Consider the following 21862-nt stretch of genomic DNA (forward strand, 5'->3'; position numbering starts at 1 on the left):
TTCTGTGTCATATAGGCAGTTTCCAGACTTTCCTATGACAATGGCATTTTCATAAGCAGCTTCTGCATGTATATTTTATCTTATGCTTTCCTTGAGGTAAATTCTAAAATTGCCAGGCTACCAAGAACGAATATTTTTATGACCTTTTGTTACTCAGGTGGAAGAGGGCTGGGTACTTACTGTTTTGCTCCAAGTAAGGCCTGTAGTGTGGTGTTCTTTGATGTATGCTTGAAGCTCACTCCATATGTTCAAATACGACTTTACCCAATCCACATGGCGTAAATCACTTTGTCATAAAAGAGAGTGGAAGAGAGTGGATTTAGGATCTATTTAAAGACATTGGGGAGCACATGGCAATCCAGTAACTAAGGCTCCAGATGACCCTGGAACAACTGTCTTTCTAGACCAGTCAGTGTGGACTGATTCCGAAAAGAACCTTGAAAGGATGGTGGTCCTGGTCTCCCCTGAGAGGAGCTGAGTGCCCTGAGCTCCAGTGCGGAGCAGAGAGGCCCACGGAGAGAGCATCCACCAAACTTAGTTCATCCTCGTGTCATCTCTCACGGGGAGATGAACATGGAGGGGAGACCATTTCTCTCTGTACTGCTTCTGATGTAAAATGAAAAACAATGCACTTTCAAGCAGGAGAATGGTACAGAAAAGGAAAAACGTCCTTTGGTTTGTTTTCTAATAATTTGTGGACTTACTCGGTTGAAAGTGTAATCAAATTGGAGAATTTTGGGCTGATAAGGAAAGTTGCTATAGTAAGAAAAATGACTTCCTACAAATGGGTAACACTCAATACTTCTAAAGGGACAGTCACTTAAATTACTTCAATTTGATACTCATAACGACAAATGCAAGCGAGGCAGGGCATGACTGGTATTTTTATTCCAATTTTACTGAACCAAGAAGTGGTAAAATGTTAATCCAACTTTTAAAGCTGGATTAATATACAGGATTGGGAGAACTGTTAGAAATATTAAATTTATAGGTAGGCAAAAATAGTTGCATTTCCTTTGGATTATTTCCACTCACACATTTTTTCGTACTTTGAATAAAGTAGTGGTAAATGAGAAAAATGATGAAATCTCAGTTAACAAAAATTTAATCACAAACCTGGGCCATTAATCTGAAGACAATCATGGAAGGAAATCTCTATTATTCAAGCTCTTGTCAGTAATGACTTGTCTCTGGACATATTCTGTTTTCCTTGAAAAGCTCTAAAGTACCACAAGCACGTTTAGAATCCTACTGTATTAAGTCATGCCATTTAAGAAAAGGGAACTGGGGAACTGAAGTCATAATTATCTGCCCCTCAAAGAGGCAAAACATGAGTGTGATTTTGTTCTACATCTTTAGATTTACTGACTATAATGATCAAATCTATGAAATATTTCATTGTCACTTTCTCACTTTTACAATCAAAACCCAAACCCATATATTTATATATATGGTCATTTAATACATACATGTGCATATGTACAGGTGTATGTACCGACAACACACGTCTGTAGGCATTCTAGAAAAAGCAGGCTGCACGTTCAGTACACGTCTATTAAAAAGTTTAACAAAGGATGAAATCCAAACCTGCATAGGCAAATTCATTTTTCTTTTAACTATTACAGTATGATTTTAACTTGAAGAAAGTTCTAGCAAAACTTGTAATAAGGCATAACAGTATGGTGCCTTTTAACCTGAAGTCAGTTTCTAAGAGACAACAAATGGAGAAGGACTCAACTATACCTCCAGACCTGCAAACCCAGCCTCAGTTCCACTTCCCCTGTAAGAAGCTATGGGAAGGACATGTGACTCAGATTATGACTGATTATGACTCAGAGAGGTCTTACCTCTAGAAAGTCAAAATAATTAACCTGCTCTATTCATTGATTGAAAAAGAGCCAAGCAACCAGTCAAGCCAGTCGAAAAGGTTGCACAGATGCAGAGTCCACTGGCCACAGCCCTTCTGTGTAAACCACAAGGAAGCCTGCCTTTCACCTCCTCCACCCACGGGCCTGTCAGGTAGGCAGCAATGAGCCTGCCTCACTGGCGATGCCTCATCAATGAGTCTGCAACACCCCAACAGCCCTCACTGAGCTCACACAGAAGGAAGACACAGCCGGCTTGGGTGCGCCCATAAATGGGTGTTGAGTGAGTGGTTGTGGAGTATTGTGCTTTGTTTGGGTTATCGATCCTGGAAGCTCAACGGTGACTTGGGACTGGTCTGGCTACTTGTGGAAGTGAGGTGAATAAGTCCACACCCGTGGCTGCATTTCCCCAGCGTATTACATACTCTTCAGGTGGTCCATTAAGTTTAAATGAACTGTCCTTGATGCTGTCAGAAGTACATTTTCTACTTAACAGCTGACATTGAGGAGCAAATACTATACTCTCTTTGTATATGTACAAAAAAGTGGAAACCTCTAACCCTCTTGGCTATACTACCACCTGGTGAGAATCACTCACACCCATGGGCCCAAGATACACTCAAGTAGGGACTGGGAGGAGGATAGGAGCTGATGAACTGAGATAAAAACAAAAATGGCCTCCAAGGGTGATATGCAAAAAGGCAGAGACTTAGGTGTCTTGAATAGGCACCTCTGTACATTCTGAGAAAAGACTAGGTAAAGAGGTCTTTTATGATGTCGAAGTCGTCATGGGCTGTTCATGCTGACATGTTTTTGCAACTTAAGCTTGTTCTTTCCTGAACTGCTATTTTTATGTGAGCAGGGCGGATTGTCTTGCATTTCTTTTTTTTTTTTTTAATTTTTTAATAGATCTTTATTGGAGTATAATTGCTTCACGATACTGTGTTAGTTTCTGTTGTACAACAAACTGAATCAGCCATATGCATACATATATCCCCATATCCCCTCCCTCTTGCGTCTCCCTCCCACCTGCCCTAACCCAACTCTCTAGGTCATCGCAAGGCACCGAGCTGATCTCCCTGTGCTATGCTTCTGCTTCCCACTAGCTATCTATTTTACATTTGGTAGTGTATATATGTCCATGCCACTCTCTCACTTCGTCCCAGCTTCCCCCTCCCCCACCGTGTCCTCAAGTCCATTCTCTATGACTATGTTTTTATTCCTGCCCTGCCACTAGGTTCATCAGTACTATTTTTTATTTTTTTTAATTTTTTGATTCAATATATACATGCCAGCATACAGTGTTTGTTTTTCTCTTTCTGACTTACTTCACTCTGTATGACAGACTCTAGGTCCATCCACCTCACTACAAATAACTCCATTTCATTTCTTTTTATGGCTGAGTAATATTCCATTGTATATATGTGCCACATCTTCTTTATCCATGCATCTGTCCATGGACATTTAGGTTACTTCCATGTCCTGGCTATTGTAAATAGTGCTGCAATGAACACTGTTGTACATGTATCTTTTTGAATTATAGTTTTCTCAGGGTATATGCCCAGTAGTGGGATTCCTGGGTCATATGGTAGCTCTAGTTTTAGTGTTTTCAGGAACCTCCATGCTGTTCTCCATAGTGGTTGTATCAATTTACATTCCCACCAACAGTACAGGAGGGTTCTCTTTTCACCACACCCTTTCCAGCATTTATTGCTTCTAGATTTTTTGATAATGGCCATTCTGACTGGTGTGAAGTGATACCTCACTGTAGGTTTGATTTGCATTTCTCTAATAATTAGTGGTGTTGAGCATCTTTTCATGTGCCTCTTGGCCATCTGTTGCATTTCTCTAATAATCAGTGGTGTTGAGCATCTTTTCATGCGCCTCTTGGCCATCTGTATGTCTTCTTTGGTTAAATGTCTATTTAGGTCTTCTGCCCATTTTTGGATTGGGTTGTTTGTTTCTTTAATATTGAGCTGCATGAGCTCTTTATATATTTTGGAGATTAATCCTTTGCCTGTTGTTTCATTTGCAAATATTTTCTCCCATTCTGAGGGCTGTCTTTTGGTCCCGTTTATGGTTTCCTTTGCTGTGCAAAAGCTTTTAAGTTTCATTAGGTCCCATTTGTTTATTTTTGTTTTTATTTTCATTTCTCTAGGAGGTGGGTCAAAAAGATCTTGCTGTGGTTTATGTCAAAGAGCGTTTTTCCTATGTTTTCTCCTAAGAGTTTTATAGTGTCTGATCTTACATTTAGGTCTTTAATCCATTTGGAGTTTATTTTTGTGTATGGTGTTAGGGAGTGTTCTAATTTCATTCCTTTTACATGTAGCTGTTCAGTTTTCTCAGCACCACTTATTAAAGAGGCTGTCTTTTCCCCACTGTATGTTCTTGCCTCCTTTGTCATAAATTAGGTGACCATGGGTGCATGGGTTTATCTCTGGGCTTTCTATCCTGTACCATTGATCTACATTTCTGTTTTTGTGCCAGTACCATACTGTCTTGATTACTGTAGCTTTGCAGTATAATTTGAAGTCAGGGAGCCTGATTCCTCCAGCTCCATTTTTCTTTCTCAAGATTGCTTTGGTTATTTGGGGTCTTTTGTGTTTCCATACAAATTGTAAAATTTTTTGTTCTAATTCTGTGAAGAATGCCATTGGTAGTTTGACAGGGATTGCACTGAGTCTGTAGATTGCTTTGGGTAGTATAGTCATTTTCACAACGTTGATTCTTCCAATCCAAGAACATGGTATATCTCTCCATCTGTTTGTGTCATCTTTGATTTCTTTCATCAGTGGTTTATAGTTTTCTGAGTACAAGTCTTTTGCCCCCTTAGGCAGGTTTATTCCTAGGTATTTTATTCTTTTTGTTGCAACGGTAAATGGGATTGTTTCCTTAATTTCTCTTTCTCATTTTTCATTGTTAGTGTATAGGAATGCCAGAGATTTCTGTGCATTAATTTTGTATCCTGCAACCTTACCAAATTCATTGATTAGCTCTAGTAGTTTTCTGGTGGCATCTTTAGGATTCTCTATGTATAGTATCATGTCACCTGCAAACAGTGACAGCTTTACTTCTTCTTCTCCGATTTGTATTCTTTTATTTCTTTTTCTTCTCTGATTGCTGTGCCTAAAGCTTCCAAAATTATGTTGAATAATAGTGGTGAGAGTGGACAACCTTGTCTTGTTCCTGATCTTAGTGGAAATGCTTTCAGTTTTTCACCATTGAGTATGATGTTTGCTGTGGGTTTGTCATATATGGCCTTTATTATGTTGAGGTAGGTTCCCTCTATGCCCATTTCGCCTCTTCTCATTCATACTGCACAGTTCTATAGTCTCCAACACAAAGTGGCAACATTTGGAGTTATATCATTGGGCACAATTGCCTCAAACACAGTTCTCTGGGTGCAGGGAGTCTGTTACTGAGTATCAGTAATTTAACCAAAGTTTCCTTAGGGTGGGAGAGACCTCAGGAGGAAAAGAGGTGGGCGGAAGTCTGTCTCGAGAGCTGCACTTCCTAAAAGCTCTAAGACCTGTTTTGCTAACATAGAATGACTAAACTCTATGAGGGGAGGGGAACACTGAGGCTGGTTTTTGTCTTATTTTGTTTAGTATAACTGCTCTATTGGGATATAATTCACATCCCAGGCAATTCATCCATTTAAGGTGTACAATTCAATAGTTTAGTTCAAATTGTGCAGTCATTAACACAGTGGTTTTAGAACATTTTCATCACCCCCAAAAGAAATCCTACACCCGTTAGCAGTTACTCCACATTTCCACCCAACTTCCCCAGCCCTAGACAACTGCTAACCTACTTTCTGTCTCTACGGATTTGCCTATTCTGGAATTTCATATAAACGGAATCATACAATATGTGTTTTTTTGTGTCTGACTTCTTTCACTCAGCATAATGTTTTCAAGGCTCATCCATACGGCTACTTGTATATTTCATTTTTTTTTTAAAAAATGGCTGAATAATATACCATTGTATGGATATACAGTTTATTTGTCTATTCATCAGTAGCACATTTCGGCTACTATAAATAATGCTGCTATGAACATTCATGTACAAGCTTTTGTGTGGACATGTTTTCATTTCTTTTGGAAATACACCAAGCAGTAGGATTGCTGAGTGTGACTGCTATTTTTTAGTAAAAAAAGAAAGTATTGGTACATATTTCTTAAACTGATTGGTGGATGTATGGGCATTTTTTATATTGTAATTTTTATATCTTACATATATTTATAAATATTCTTCTCTATCTACTCAATGTTTATTAAAACCAAAAATAACCTAAAAAAGAAATAGTTATGCAAGTTTTGAATATGTCGTATTGGTCAATGACCTGGAACTACAGGAGGTATTTATTTACACATTCTGTGCAATTTTTCTATATTCCATACAAAATTTGTCTTATAATGTTGTTTTCTTCTTTTCCTACTTAAAACCTGTTCTTCTGGCTCATATTTTTAGATCTATGTTAGTAATAGAAAGAAGTGAATTGAAGCAATTATCCAGACTATTCAGGTCCTCAAGTTCCCTTTCATCTGGACAGTCTGGGTCTGTGAGTGAAATGCAGGAACCCCTGCATTTGCTGACCGATGATCATTTCTACTCCCGTCACCTAAGGGCTCAGAGAGGGATTCACTCTGAGCTCAGTGCCCAGGGGGTGGAACTTTGTTGCTCTTATTTTCACCTCATTCCTTTCCTGCATGATGAAGCATCAGCCACATCACATCTTGCCAGCTGTTGACAAGGCAGGCCATGACAGCATCAGAGGTGAGGGATCTCATGACACCCCTTCAGCAGTTCAGAGATATCTTCCTGTCTATTCAGCTCTGGCCTCTCCCCATTTAGTCCCATTTCCAATTCTAGCCCCAGTTTGCGGCTCTCTAGGATCTATTATTTGTGCTGGAGAATGCAATGTCCTTTTAAGCTGGCTCTCCAGGCAAAACCCGTTGGCTCAGTCTCATCTGTACTTTCAGCAGCACTTTGAATGGCGGCTGTTCTTACAGATGTCTCTCTGCCCACCCAACTGTATTTCATCTTAATGCAATCTCTGGTTTCCCTCTCATTGGCCTGGTTCATTGTCTCATCTCATCTCTGTTCCTCATTTATACCTCATTTCCTAAGCCCTGTTTATTCTCTCTCCTCACCCACCAATTCTATTTTTTTAAAAATTTTATTTATTTTTGGCTGCGTTGGGTCTTCATTGCCGCGCGTGGGCTTTCTCTAGTTGCGGCAAGCAGGGGCTACTCTTCTTTGCTGCGCACGGGCTTCTCATTACAGTGGCTTCTCTTGTTGCAGAGCACGGGCTCTAGGGCACACAGGCTTCAGTAGTTGTGATGCACGGGCTTAGTTGCTCCGTGGCATGTGGGATCTTCCCAGACCAGGGATTGAACCCACATCCCCTGTACTGGCAGATGGACTCCTAACCACTGTGCCACCAGGGAACTCTCACCAATTCTATTTTGATCAATGTAAAAGGTTTGTCCATTTAGGGCTGGTCCATCACAAACCATCACAGATCTCTCGCATTATTGTGGGGATACATAACAGAGTGACATGCATTCACGTGGGGAGAGTTTATTCATTACCAGAGAACTGGGGCAGACTTTCTAAAACACACATATTATCTGGATCATTGATTTCACTTTCCACTTTGCTTTACCTGCAAAGAGGGGATTTTTCCTTAATGCTTGTAGTAAACTAGACTTTGAAAGGAATCAGTAATGAACTACATTAAGCTTGGGGACAAATGTCTAACAAACAATCAATTGAAAATTTGGTCAATAAAAGAAGGTGCGTACCTGTGTTTGTAGTCCTTTAAGACCCTGTTAGTGTAAAAGGTGGCAGCATCATTCATCTCCTTGACATAAGGACCGGGTTTGGGGGACTGAGGGAACAGGACCATCACCCAAGCATGGAAAGAAAAAAAAAAAAATAGGATAAGAAAGAAAATGCCTTAAAGAAGAAGAGAAGCAATGCAGATGCTGAGACTTGAAAGCTGGAGGCAAATCTTGCTCCGTAAAATCAGTGAAGCACTTTCCACATCTCAGAACACAAAGCCCTGAACTTCAAAAGGGTAAGAAAGAGCTGATGTATTCAGCCTGAAAGGAATCTTCCTTTCGTGTAACAGGCGGAGGATGAAGGAGCCTGAAGGCAGCCATGAGTTCTCCCGAACACTCCACAAACCGGACAAGGTGCAGGGGCACCATTCCAGCCAGACTCACCACAGCTATCCACCCAAGGGCAGGGATGCTTTCGCTGACGGCCGAGAGATGATTAAACATTTTACTCCCCCGGTTTCTCTCTCTGAAAGTTTGGATCTCCTGAATCTTTTCCGATATTGGTTTCAGAAGTGCAGCCACATCGTTCTGGAAGCAAACATTGAGCACTGTTACTGAGGACAGAACGGAAGCACAGCACCTCCACCCAGGCTGGCCTAAGCAGGACTACTCAGCACTTGTCATTTGTCAGGGGCTTTCAGAATCCAGCAGACATTTTTCTTATGGTCATACTGTATTTTCATTTTCTGAAGTATGAAAATTGCGCAGATTTCTTACATTATTAATGCTGTCTCCTGAGACGTGGAAAAAATCCAGCAGTACGATACAGTCCCCGTTTTGGAGACCGCTGCATGGAACACACTGAAACTGAGTGTAGATCAAGTTATATTTTCTAATGGAATGCATAGATCACAGCCTAGAATAACACATGTCTAAAATCGGGATAGGTAGAAGTTAGTAAAAGGATATCTTCCTATTCCTGTGGGAAAGTGATGTGAGGAAGGGTCCTTGGTTTTTACCTTAATTACTAATCCATGTGAAAAAGTGGAAATCTTTCACTGAGGCTCTTTCTTTGTAAGAAAATGTAATGGCTTACAATATTTATAGTTACCTTAGTCTGGTTTGGTTTTCAGCATCGTCCTCAGACAGCTTGGCTGACGGCTACTCACCCCTCTCACTTCTTTTTTTTTTTAAATTTTTATTTATTTATTTATGTATTTATTTATTTCTGGCTGCGTTGGGTCTTAGTTGCTGTGTGCGGGCTTTCTCTAGTTGCGGCGAGCGGGGGCTACTCTTTGTTGCGGTGCGTGGGCTTCTCATTGTGGTGGCTTTTCTTGTTGCAGAGCACGGGCTCTAGGTGTATGGGTTTCAGTAGCTGTGGCACACGGGCTCAGGAGCACAGGCTCAGTAGTTCTGGAGTACGGTCTTAGTTGCTCTGTGGCATGTGGGATCTTCCCGGACCAGGGCTTGAACCCATGTCCCCTGCGTTGGCAGGCAGATTCTTAACCACGGTGCCACCAGGGAAGTCCCACCCCTCTCACTTCTGATTAATTGATTCAACAACTGACTTTTCTAGTCACATAAAAACACTTCTAAAACTATGTGAGCTGAGTTATGAAGTACCACAGAGATTGGTGCTTATAGCATCTCCCCATAGCATTCTTGACTTTCTTTGGTTTGGAAGAGCAGATAAAAGGTTATCTGATTTTTTATTTTTCCTCCAAAGAAATAGCAACAGTTTGTACTTCAGCTTTGTAAAAGCAGTTGAAGAGGTTTTGGCAGTATTTTACATAGTCTTTGAAAATAGAAAAGCCCCTTAAAGCTCCTTAATTTCTTTAACCAAGACTTCAGAGGTTCTTAACTGAACTTCAAGGTTCTCAACTTGGGCTACACATTGAAATCACCTGGGAGCTTTCAAAAACAGGCCTGGGGGGCTTCCCTGGTGGTACAGTGGTTAAGAATCCGCCTGCCAATGCAGGGGACACGGGCTCGAGCCCTGGTCTGGGAAGATCCCACATGCCGCAGAGCAGCTAAGCCTGTGCGCCACAACTACTGAGCCTGCGCTCTAGAGCCCGCGTGCCACAACTACTGAAGCCCACGCGCCTAGAGCCCATGTTCTGCAACAAGAGAAGCCACCGCAATGAGAGGCCCACAAACCGCAACAAAGAGTAGCCCTCGCTCGACGCAATTAAAGAAAGCCCGCGTGCAGCAACGAAGACCCAACGCAGCAATAAATAAATTTTTTAAAAAACCCACAAAAAACACAAACAAACCAGGCCTGGGCCCCACCCCCAGAGACTCTGATTTAACTGGTCTGGGGGTGGCCTGGGTTTCGGGGGGAACTGGAAAAGCTCCCAGGTGCAGATTTTAATCACTGCTACAATGGTAGTTTATCATCCTTTAGGACAGTTGTTTCTGCCAGGGACAGCAAACCATTAGGGAAGAAATAATGTTCAGCTGCAGTAGCTTCCAGCCCTCACTTCTCCTTCTTGACCCTGTATATGCCCTCCCCTAAAAGAAATGTATAAAGGCTTTGGAATTATAATGACCTTGGTTCAAATCTTTGCTCTGACACTTTATGAGGCCTTGAGCAAACTACTTAACCAAAGCCTTGGTCTCCTCATCTGTAAATCAGAGACAATAATACCTACAAGCTTACAGGCTACAGGAGAGGTGACGTCTTAAACCTCTGGCACATGGGATGGACACAATAAACGGAAGTGATTATCATTATGACTATTATTCAGTTAGCTCAGACTGGGGGTAAAAAAAGATGTTCTCTGTAATCCGTAATATTCATTTGCCTCAAACAAACAGTCTGTGTATTTAAGATAAGAGAGGCTCCAAATAAACATCCACGCAGGCTAACAGGATTTTAGGGTTACGGGAGTCTAAATTAGGTCATCTAGTTCAGGTTTTTGACAGACTCAGCTAAGTGGGTCACAATCAGTATTTTAAAAAAGTAACTGAAATAGAATAGAAAATATCGGAGGGCATTTACATGTATAAGGTTGGGTATTTTTTTTTTTTTTTTTTTTTGGCCACACTGTGCGGCATGTGGGATCTTAGTTCCCCAGCAAGGGAGAGTAAAGGCTCAGGTCTGGATGAGACTGCTTGGATTCAAGTTCTTGCAAGTCAGTGTACTAAGCTCTAGAACTTTAAACAAATGGCCAAACTTGTCTATGATTCCATGATCACATCTCCAAAATACCGTTGATAATGGCACTCACTTCACATGGCTGTTAGAAGGAGTAAATGAGAGAACATGTCTGTGCTTGGTAAGGAGTCAGGTACATTGTGAGTGCTCGACAAATAGTAGGAGATCTCAAAGATATCTGCCAGTTTAAAAATCTCTGATTGACGAGATTCACTGACCAGCTCTTTCCTATCACTGACATGCAAAATCAGGAAAAACATTTTCTAATTGAGATCTGCAGATGGAGAAGGCATGTTTTTGTTTGGGAGAAACAAAAAGAAATACAGGGAAAGAAAGCAAAGTGTTCTCAAAGTTCTCAGTGGACTTTTTTTTTCCTGTTTTATTGAGAAATAATTGACATACATCACTGTATAAGTTTAAGGTGTAAATATATGCAAATCAAACCAGCATGATGGTTTGATTTACATACACGGTGAAATGATTACTACAATAGGTTTAGTTAATTAATGTCCATCACCTGATATAGATACAATAAAAAGAAAAGGAAAAAGAGTTTCCCCCTGTGATGAGAACTCTTAGGATCTACTCTTTTAACAACCTTCCTGCATCATATAGCAGTGTTAGCTATAGTCGTTACGCTGTACAGTACATCCCTAGTACTTATCTGTAACTGAAAGTTTATACCTTATGACCAGCTTCCTCTGACTCCCCCTTCCCCCCAGCCCCCAGTTCTGGTAACCACAAATCTCTCTTTTTCTGAGTTTGGTGGGTTTTTGTTTGTTTGTTTGTCTAGATTCCATATATAAGTGAGATCATACAGTATTTGTCTTTCTCTGACTTATTTCACTTAGCATAATGCCTTCAAAGTTAGTGGACTTTTAAAATTCTTCCATACTGAAGGCGGTGAAAAACAAAAAAAGGTTGCTGCAGAAGTTAGCCAGGTCTTGTGGAAAATTCATGAATACCTTCCCACCTTCTCACTTTCCCTTCTGGCCATTACAAAGGAAAGGTCTCATAGGTGTGACAGGAAGACCCTGAATCAGGGTTGTTATAGGCTGAATGTGTCCTTCCCAAATTCAAATATTGAAGCCCTAACCCCCAGGACCTCAGAATGTGAGTGTGTTTGGAGGCAGGGTCTTTAAAGAGGTGCTTCAGTTAAAATGACGTCATGAGGGTGGACCCTAAACCAATATGACAGGTGTCCTTATAAGAAGAGATGAGGACGCACACACTCACAAGGGAAGACCGTGTGAGGACACAGGGTGAAGACAGCCGTCTACAAGCCAAGGAGAGAGGCTTCAGAAGCAACCAACCCTACTGACACCTTGATCTCGGACTACCAATCTCCAGAATTGTGAGGATACACATTTCTGTTGTTTAAGCCACCCAGCCTGTGGTACTTTGTTCTGGCAACATTAGCAAACTAATATAAGGGTGTAATGACAGTACAGGAAAAGCAAACAAACACCCCCAAACTCTCAACAAAGAAACAAAACCCCTCTAAACAGTCCCTGCCCCAAACACAGCTCTTCCATGTTTCTTGGTGAATGACTGCTAAAGTCAGGTTGAAATGCCCTCCCTGGAATTTCACTCTTTAGAAGGGAAACATTTCCCTCTTCAAGGGATTCTTTTTAGTCCAAATTCAACACCCAATCAAAGGTGCGTTATATAGGTTTTCCCAGAAGGCAGCTGATTTTTAATTATGGCAACACTAGTAAAGAGCATCCTAGTTTTCTCCAGTGATTTGCTCAGCCATGATATTCTTTTTTTTTTTTTACATCTTTACTGGAGTATAATTGCTTTACAATGGTGTGTCAGTTTCTGCTGTATAACAGAGTCAGCTATAGGTATACATGTATCCCCATATCCCCTCCCTCTTGCACCTCCCTCCCACCCTCCCTATCCCACCCCTCTAGGTGGTCACAAAGCACCGAGCTGATCTCCCTGTGCTATGTGGCTGCTTCCCACTGGCTATCTATTTTACATTTGGTAGTGTATATGTGTCCATGCTACTCTCTCACTTTGTCCCAGCTTCCCCTTCCCCCCTCTCCATGTCTTCAAGTCCATTCTCTACATCTGCATCTTTAGTCCTGTCCTGCCCCTAGGTTTATCAGAACCATTTTTTTTTAGATTCCAATATATATGGTTAGCATATGGTATTTGTTCTTCTCTTTCTGACTGACTTCATTCTGTATGAGAGACTCTAGGTCCATCCACCTCACTACAAATAACTCAATTTCATTCCTTTTTAAGCCATGATATTCTTGATGTAATGACATTTTTGAGAAAGGCCAGAATATCTGAATTGTTAGTGATATCTGGCCTATTGCCCCAAGGGGAAAAAGAACCAGAAACTGTATATTTACCATGTTAGATAGATTTATTAAGGCCATCTTTGTTTATCTCTAACTTCCCAAGAACAAACTCTAAAGTCTGAGGAGACAGAGTATTCTGGAAGATATTTTATATTGGTTATCTGATGAAGGCACCAAAAAGATTGAGAAAGTTTCCTTCTGCCTTAGTTTGGCAATTGCGTGAAGAATTGTCCTCATTAAAAAAAAAAAAAAAAAAAAAAAAGTAATGCTGAGAGGACTAAGCACAACGGCTATGTGCACAACTCTAATAAGCAGTACAGCTTTCATTCTGTGCCAATAGATTTCTCGTGTACTTTAAAGGAGGCTTACATTCTCCAGCTCATCCTGAACTTTCACAGCTGCAATCAAAAACACAGAGAGAACATTCGAGTTATGGTGTGATTTCCATCAAGGCTGACCGTGTGGGATATCAGAGGAAAAGCGAATTGCGGGGCGGTGGGGGGCTGTTAGAGGAACTTCCACCTGTTTAAGTATTAAGTATGTATTAAGCATACTCAATAAATACAGGTTGAATTGCACTGATGTCAATTAACGCTACAAAAGGGCTTTCCACTGATGGGAGATAAATTCCAGAGGCATCCTGGGTTTTTTTCAATGGTATGCATTGGTGGTGGCTTTTCAGACACAGCTAAAAGCTAGTGTGCTTTGGAATGACTTTAAATCGGCCTGTTTTAGGTCTCACCCAGATTTTTTTTTTTAACTTATCACTCAGGGTTTCTTTTATCCTGAGAGACTTTTCCCTGAAAGAAAATCATTTTTCAAGACTCATGTGAAGGTTAGCTGAAAAATCTCCCTTGCCCTTCCCCAGGTTACTGTGGCTTTAACAGAAGGTCAAAATGGCCAAACTGGAGAAGATGCATGTGCAAACTGCAAGTTTCAGCAAGTGTTTCCAAGCACTATCTTAGCTTGATGGGACTGTACTTTGGAGAGTATTTCAGGACTCCATGTCTTTATGACCCTAGTTTCTGCTTTAAAGTTGAAGAGTTGAGACCCATTATCAGCTTCATCTCAGTTTATCAGCAAGCTCTGTAGAAACTTTACCCAAAAAGGAAAACCAAATTCCCACTCATGCTGTTTTGTAAGGGATGGAACAAATTCTGGGAGTCTGACCTCAAAGATGTGTCATTGAGTAAACTGAATTAAGCTTGTTATTTCTGAAATCCATGGTTCTTGTGTAGTTTCTACACCAGGTAGAAAATGGATCAATCTGCTATTATTTCTTTTAAAATAATTTCTTTTTCTGATTATATGCTCTTTGTGAAACATTGGAAAATAAAGATGGAAAAACATAAGTAAACAATAAATGTCCTTAATTCCACCACATGGAGAAAAACACTGCTAAATGGTGATTTTTTTCTTGTGGATGTAATTATCAGAGATATCTTCAAAAATAATAATTACTTTAAAAATAATGGTTGTTAAGACCATAAGGAATAATCGTAAGAGTTGAATTTAAGCAGTTCAGTTAAAACAAGCAAGCACAAAAACAAATAAAAACATCAGTATATTGGCAAGTTCTCTGAAACTCTATCATTTTTAGAAAGGATGTTTTAAATACAAAGACTACAAAAACATTACTGTTACAACTCAGGCAAACTTAACAGCATTAAAGTAAAAATTGGTCTTTTTAATATTTGACTCCCACCTTCATTAAAAAATTCTAAGAAAGCTTATATCAAGCAGTACATCTTAGCCAGCCATACTATCAAATATCAACCACTATTACTTTGGCTTAGTTGTTTTTGTATAAAGTTTTACCAGTTGATTCCATGTGAGTGCATATGAGTATATAGCACAGAAAACATATGGAAAGATACTCATCCAAGTTTTTATTGTATTGCCTTATCCATATATTTTAAATTTTCTAATATGTATATGCATTTCTTTTGTAATGAAGGGAAAAGTTTTAAAACATACTAACCAGTTTTGTACCTTCAATGGTAGAAAAAATTTCATATAGGTGCTATTAAATTTATAGGTATCAAAAAATATTAAGACTCTTTCTCAGCATTAGGGAAGTAGCTTCGGGAAAACATGTTCAGAAATTATCAGAATAAATTATTCAGATGAAGAAGAACAGTTAACATTTTTTCAGGCAAAGGTTATCCAAATCAGGAACAGTGTTTGCTTCTATAAATATATCATTTGGGCACATTCTAATAAATGAAGCAATTGTTTTCATCATTTTAAGTCAAAAGCAAATTTTTTTTATCAGAAATGCTAATTTGCATTTACTTGCTTCGGTGCAACTGTAGATATTTCTCTAGACTAATTTCCCTTCATTGTTCCTCTAATATAAAAATTTTCCACTGCCCAGAAGCATTTTGGAGGTTTCAGAATATCCTCACGATAATACTTTCAGAAACATTTGCACATTTAAGACAACTTGAAAATTTAAAACATTTGCAAAACTGTCACAGAAATCAATCTAAATAAGTAAAACTAACTGAGCTCCATGAATGTACGTGATGCTATGGTAGCTGCCGTTATATTGCATTATGACAAATCCCTTGGAAAATATTTTTATATGTTCTTAAGGCTTTACATTCTGCATATATGTCTTATTTTATGATTGTTAAACTCTCTTAAAAGTACACTCAAGGGACTTCCCGGGCAGTCAAGTGGGTTAAGACCCCACGTTCCCAATGCAGGGGTCACAGGTTTGATCCTTGGTCAGGGCACTAACATCCCGCATGCGGCACGGTGCGGCCAAACAAACAAACAAAACAAAAATACACTCAAGAATCCCAAAGGCTTTTTTTGCTTTTATTCCTTAAAAATCATTCTTAAAGAATCAAATGCTGCCATTTGCAACAACATGGATGGACCTGGAGGGTATTATGCTTGAAGAAATAACTCAGACAGAGAAAGACAAATACTGTATGTTTTCACTTATATATGGAATCTAAAAAATTTAAAAATGAATGAATATAACAAAACAGAAACAGACTCATAGGTACAGAGAACAAACTAGTTACCAGAGGGGAGAAAGGTAGGAGGAGGAGCAAGATGGGGAAGGGAATTAAGAGGTAGAAACTATTAGGTATAAAATAAATAAGATACAAGCATGTAATGTACAGTGCAGGGAATATAGCCAGTATTTTATAATAACTTTAAATGTAATATAATCTATAAAAATATCTAATCACTGTATTGTACACTGAAAATAATATAACGTAAATCAACTAAACTTCAATTTAAAAAAATCATTCTTGGGACTTCCCTGGTGACGCAGTGGTTAAGAATCCGCCTGCCAATGCAGGGGACACGGGTTCGATCCCTGGTCCGGGAGGATCCCACATGCCGCGGAGCAACTAAGCCCGTGAGCAACAACTACTGAGCCTGCGCTCTAGAGCCCGCGAGCCACAACTACTGAAGCCCACGTGCCTAGAGCTCGTGCTCTGCAACAAGAGAAGCCACCGCAATGAGAAGCCTGCACACCGCAACGAAGAGTAGCCCCCGCTCACCACAGCTAGAGAAAGCCCACGCTCAGCAACAAAGACCCAACATAGCCAAAAATAAATTTTAAAAAAATCTTAAAAAAAAAATCATTCTTAAAGAGTAAAAGGAATGAATTGCTTTCCAGAATGAACTGTATTGTCCTGATACTTATGAGAGAAGCTTGCAACATGCATAAACTCCTACTTAAATTTTTAATACAAATCTATCAACAACCCATTATACTCATCAGCACATTTCTTCCCAGTAATATCTGAAAAACAGTCCATTTCAGACATAACAGAAAAGCATACAAAGTAATGACAAGCACGCATATACGTGAAACATAATTTAATATTGCATTGGGGCCCAGGATCATCCCTATGATATCCCTTTACTGACATTTGCCAAAAAAACAGCTGGAAACGCAGAGGTCTGGAGCCTGGGACACAGAACTATTCACATAGAACCTCAGGGGTAGCACTGAAGCTTGATGTCAAGTTGTTGTATTTTTCTCATAAAGGTAGAACAGTTGCAAATTGGGCATTTTTAGTGTAGTCTTTTCTGCCAAAGGATTCATCAAACCACAGGCTTAAAGAGCCTTCTCCAAAGAACGAGCCTTCTCGTTTTTTTAAAAACTATTCAGATAACAATTTACACTGTTGCTTATCAATATATTTAAACCTCTCAGAATCATGCAAAGCCTTATTGAGGATTTTGGGCCCACTGACCCAATGAACAATGGACACTTCTTTGTCAGTTCCCACTTCCTGTTTTTGTCTGTGCCACTGTTCACAAGTGTGAGCCCCACCTGTCATCAGTTTTAGTTTTTGTGTGCAGTATCTGGGGAAACCCTCACTCTAAAACCTACAATTTATTCGTCAGAACAAGAACACAGTTCTGCTGATGTGATACATGGGCCACAATTTTCTCTAAGCTCTCAATGTTTGACTTGTCTCAGAATGGTAGATATGTGATATAAAAAGTCAAGTTCAATGGAAATCTAAATGTTTACACAGTAACCCAAATAGTTTGTATCCTTAACAATATCTCATCTCCTGAATCTTACTGCAACCACACGGGTCAGAAGACGATAGAAACGAACAAACTTAACATTAACTGCTCCTCAGAATGAGAGTTATAGTTTTCATTATAGTTGTTCTGATAGGAAGAGTCTTTCATTGATAGTACAGGAAGATAATAGTCCAAACAGAGAAAATACATCTTTTCCATTCATTCACGTGTAGGCTAACGACCGTACGCGGGACACATACAAAGCTCTAGTGCCTCTCTCCTGTATGACTGGACTTGACAAAATGGGTTCCTAGAAAATGCTGGGTTCATGGCAGGGACAAGGGATTAGCCAGATTATTTGAGATCCGGGAAGGAAGCAGTGGGTCAATAATGGGCAATGACAAATAAAGACATATGAAATCATGGCAGAGAGAAACCAGAAGGGAAAATTAAGTTGAAAATCAAAAACTTAACCTGGTTATCCGCAGTAAGCATAAGAGAATAGACTGGACGGTTGAGAAGAATCTCACCTTGTACTTTGTCATTGTTTCAACTTATTTTATGGACCCAGCTGAAAAGACATCAACTTTCCCTCTCTCTGGGTAAGTACTATCTGGCTTCTGATAAATTTTATAATCACCTATAATTTTACTTTATGGGATTCTGAACATTAAAGCTGAACAGCAGATCTCACTGTGCTTTACTTAAACGCACAGGGACTTCACTAACAATTTCTAAAGTTGGAGAGAATTGCCAAAACCATTCAAATTTACCAGCTTTATAAAATCTAAAACAATATACTGTGATCAGAAATTAGTTCTCTGAGATAGAAAAAAAATCTAAACTGTAAGTTTTTAAAAATTGAAGTACAGTTGATTTACAATGTTGTATTAGTTCCTGGTGTACAGCAGTGATTCAGTTATACATATATTGATATATTATTTTTTCATATTCTCGTCCATTATACGTTATTACAAGATATTGAATATAGTTCCCTGTGCTATAGAGCAAGAACTTGTTGTTTACCTATTTTATATATAGTAGTTTATATCTGCTAATCCCAAACTCCTAATTTATCTCTCCCCCTCCCCGAAGTGCTATAAATTTTTGTCTACCAACATTTGAGTATTAACTGTATGCCATTCACCATGTTGACAGGTTTTCCCCAGTTCTGTCCACTTTGTAATGATCAATCTCAGTTTAAACTACCAAAGTCATCACTTGAAGGATCCCTGTGCAGTCAGCTGCATTTACTGGGTCATTGTCTTTCCCCTAGATAAGTGGCCCATGGTAGAGGGATGGCCAGGTCTTCTCTTCGAGATTCATTTATGCAGAATATTGCTGAGATGACGTAAATCTACAGTTTCCAGTTCAACCTCAGAAGGTGCAAAAAATTTCAACAACTGCTCTGTAAGTCTTAAGACATCCCACAGGGTGGATTTGCCATTATTGTACCAAGCTACTGATACAGAGCTCCAATCGTCCTTAATCAGAAATGAGCTTTCTCTTTTAAGGTCAGCACAACCTTTTTCAGATTCTGCTGTTCGCTGTTCTCAAGAGCCGTGCCGCCCACAGTGCATCCAACAGAGCCCCGCCCTGGCTTGGTGAGCAGCTCCACACAAACAGTGCTTCCTGGTCCACGGGGTTTGAAGGAATTCTGCATATGGCATCTCCCTTTTGGCGAGTCATGATCCACCTCAGAACACTAAAGGAGTTACTAAAGAAATCCATTTACCTTGTTTACCCTGAAGTCTCTCAAGTTTTTTTGCCCACAGAACCTTTTATTCACACCCCCCTCCCGCCCCCCCCCCCCCCCCGCTCCCCACTGCCCCAGTTTTGCAGGGAACTGGTTTTCTGCGGAACAGACTCTGGGAAAGGTTGCCAGCAGAAGCCTGTGAAGTGGCTTCAGGGAGTCACAGGGGTCTGCTGGGCTGCGTACCGTGTGTTCATTTGTCCTCTTCCTCTCCAGTTATCCTTGCTCATTACCATGGAAACACTTTCAAGGGCATTTAATGGAGGCAAAGAAGTCTCTTCTCTCTCATTTCCAACACACACACACACACACACACACACACACACACACACACACACACGCAGAGCGGCTGTTTTCAGGAGCTATAATCATCTCTGAGAGGATGGCTGGCACAACCCTCCCCCTCTGCACTGAGGTTCTATCTTCTGTTGGTGCCTCACAGTCAGTCTTTTTATGGCCAGCCCTGCCCCCACTCCTAATCACCACTGGCAGGTAGAATCTCTTTCCTCTCCTTTGTCCTTATCTTCTCTGTTTTCTCTTTCTCCTTGCACACATCTAACCTTGTGTTTGGAAAGGCAGACCATTTAGAAACAATGCCACTCAATCACAGTTTTCCTTCTGCAGAGCAAACTGATGGCTAATGACATTTATTTGCCTTTAGTCTTCAAGTCTTGAGCTATCTTTTCTCTTTGTGCTGCCCCACGGCCATGGGATGCTTCCTTACTACCCAAGAGGGATTTCTGACTACTTCCAAGTCCAGAAGAGTCCCACAGCTTTTCCTGATGTAAGGCTCCCTTATGCCATAGATCACATGCACTCAAAGTCTGATCGGTGCCAGTACGTTGCTGTGCTTGGTTTTTCACATTGACCCCAAAAGGAAAGCATGGCTAACAGCATGTGTGAAGCTAGCAAAAAACGTGACGTACATCCAGAATTCCTTTCTATGAGGCACATGCAGGAAGACCGTTCTTTGATCTTTGGCTCAGTTATTAGGTATAAAGCCTACAGCTCTAGACTATGTAATAAAATGGAGATGACTGTGTCACCATATCTCTAAAGATATATCTAAAGATTGCTACCTGTTGGTCCACTTGTTTCTTTATTCAACAAATATATACTGAGTGCCATCTATGCGCCAGGGCTGGTCAGAAGAGGCAGAGTAGAGCAGTAAACAATATAGGCAATTCACAGCAGTAAACAACATAAGGACTCCTATATGTCCCCACCCTCTTTTGTCCAAGTAGGGTGGGGAGTGTATTAGTCAGGGTTTTCCATAGAAACAGCACCAACAGGATGTGACTACATATATAGTTTTATAAGGAATTGGCTCATGTGATTATGGGGGCTGACAAGTCCCCAAGATTTGCAGAGTGAGTCAGCAAGCTGGAGACCCGGGAAACCTGATAGTTTAAGTTTTCCCATCTGAAAGCCAGCAGGCTTGAGACCCAGAAAACTGATGTTCAGTTTGAGTCCAAAGGCAGGAAAAAGCTGATGTCCCAGTTTGAAGGCAGTCAGGCAGGAGGAATTCTCCCTTACTCAGGGGAGGGTCAGCTTTTTTGTTCTGTTCAGGCCTTCAACCCATCGGATGGGGCCCACACACATGAGGGTGCTTTATCCAGTCTACTGATTTAAATGTTAATCTCATCCAAAAACATGCTCACAGAAACACCCAGAATAACGTTTGACCAAATATCTGGGCATCCCATGGCCCAGGCAAGTTGACATATAAGATGAATCATCACAGGAGGAGATAGACAGTAAACATAATGAATAACTAAATTAAATGGTATGTTAGCTGTTAAAAGCCATAGGGGAAAAAAAAAATAAAGTCAAGTGAAGGGAATCAGAAATATATGTGGGGGATGAGTTTCAATTTAAAATAGGGCCAGACCAGACACTCTAAAACTCTTAGAGGAAAACGTAGGCAGAACACTCTATGACATAAATCACAGCAAGATCCTGTTTGACCCACCTCCTAGAGAAATGGAAATAAAAACAAAAATAAACAAATGGGACCTAACGAAACTTAAAAGCTTTTGCACAGCAAAGGAAAACATAAACAAGATGAAAAGACAACCCTCAGAATAGGAGAAAATATTTGCAAATGAAGCAACTGACAAAGGATTAATCTCCAACATTTACAAGCAGCTCATGCAGCTCAATATCAAAAAAACAAACAACCCAATCCAAAAATGGGCAGAAGACCTAAATAGGCATTTCTCCAAAGAAGATATACAGATTGCCAACAAACACATGAAAGGATGCTCAACATCACTAATCATTAGAGAAATGCAAATCAAAACTACAATGAGGTATCACCTCACACCAGTCAGAATGGCCATCATCAAAAAATCTACAAACAATAAATGCTGGAGAGGGTATGGAGAAAAGGGAACCCTCTTGCACTGTTGGTGGGAATGTAAACTGATACAGCCACTATGGAGAACAGTATGGAGGTTCCTTAAAAAACT

General features: G+C 40.2%; 1 protein-coding gene across 1 annotated transcript in view; it reads right to left on the bottom strand.

Moving 5' to 3' along the window:
• CAP2 (cyclase associated actin cytoskeleton regulatory protein 2) overlaps positions 1–21862 on the bottom strand; it is a 137200-nt gene that overhangs the window by 38145 nt on the left and 77193 nt on the right. Inside the window, exons 5-7 of the mRNA XM_068557541.1 lie at positions 8099–8242; positions 7676–7761; positions 181–286 (exon numbers count right to left, since the gene is read on the bottom strand). Of these exons, the coding sequence (XP_068413642.1) occupies positions 181–286; positions 7676–7761; positions 8099–8242 (336 nt within the window). The remainder of the gene's footprint in view (positions 1–180; positions 287–7675; positions 7762–8098; positions 8243–21862) is intronic.

Source organism: Eschrichtius robustus, chromosome 12 (genome assembly GCF_028021215.1).
Source record: "Eschrichtius robustus isolate mEscRob2 chromosome 12, mEscRob2.pri, whole genome shotgun sequence".
Classification (NCBI taxonomy): domain Eukaryota; kingdom Metazoa; phylum Chordata; class Mammalia; order Artiodactyla; family Eschrichtiidae; genus Eschrichtius; species Eschrichtius robustus.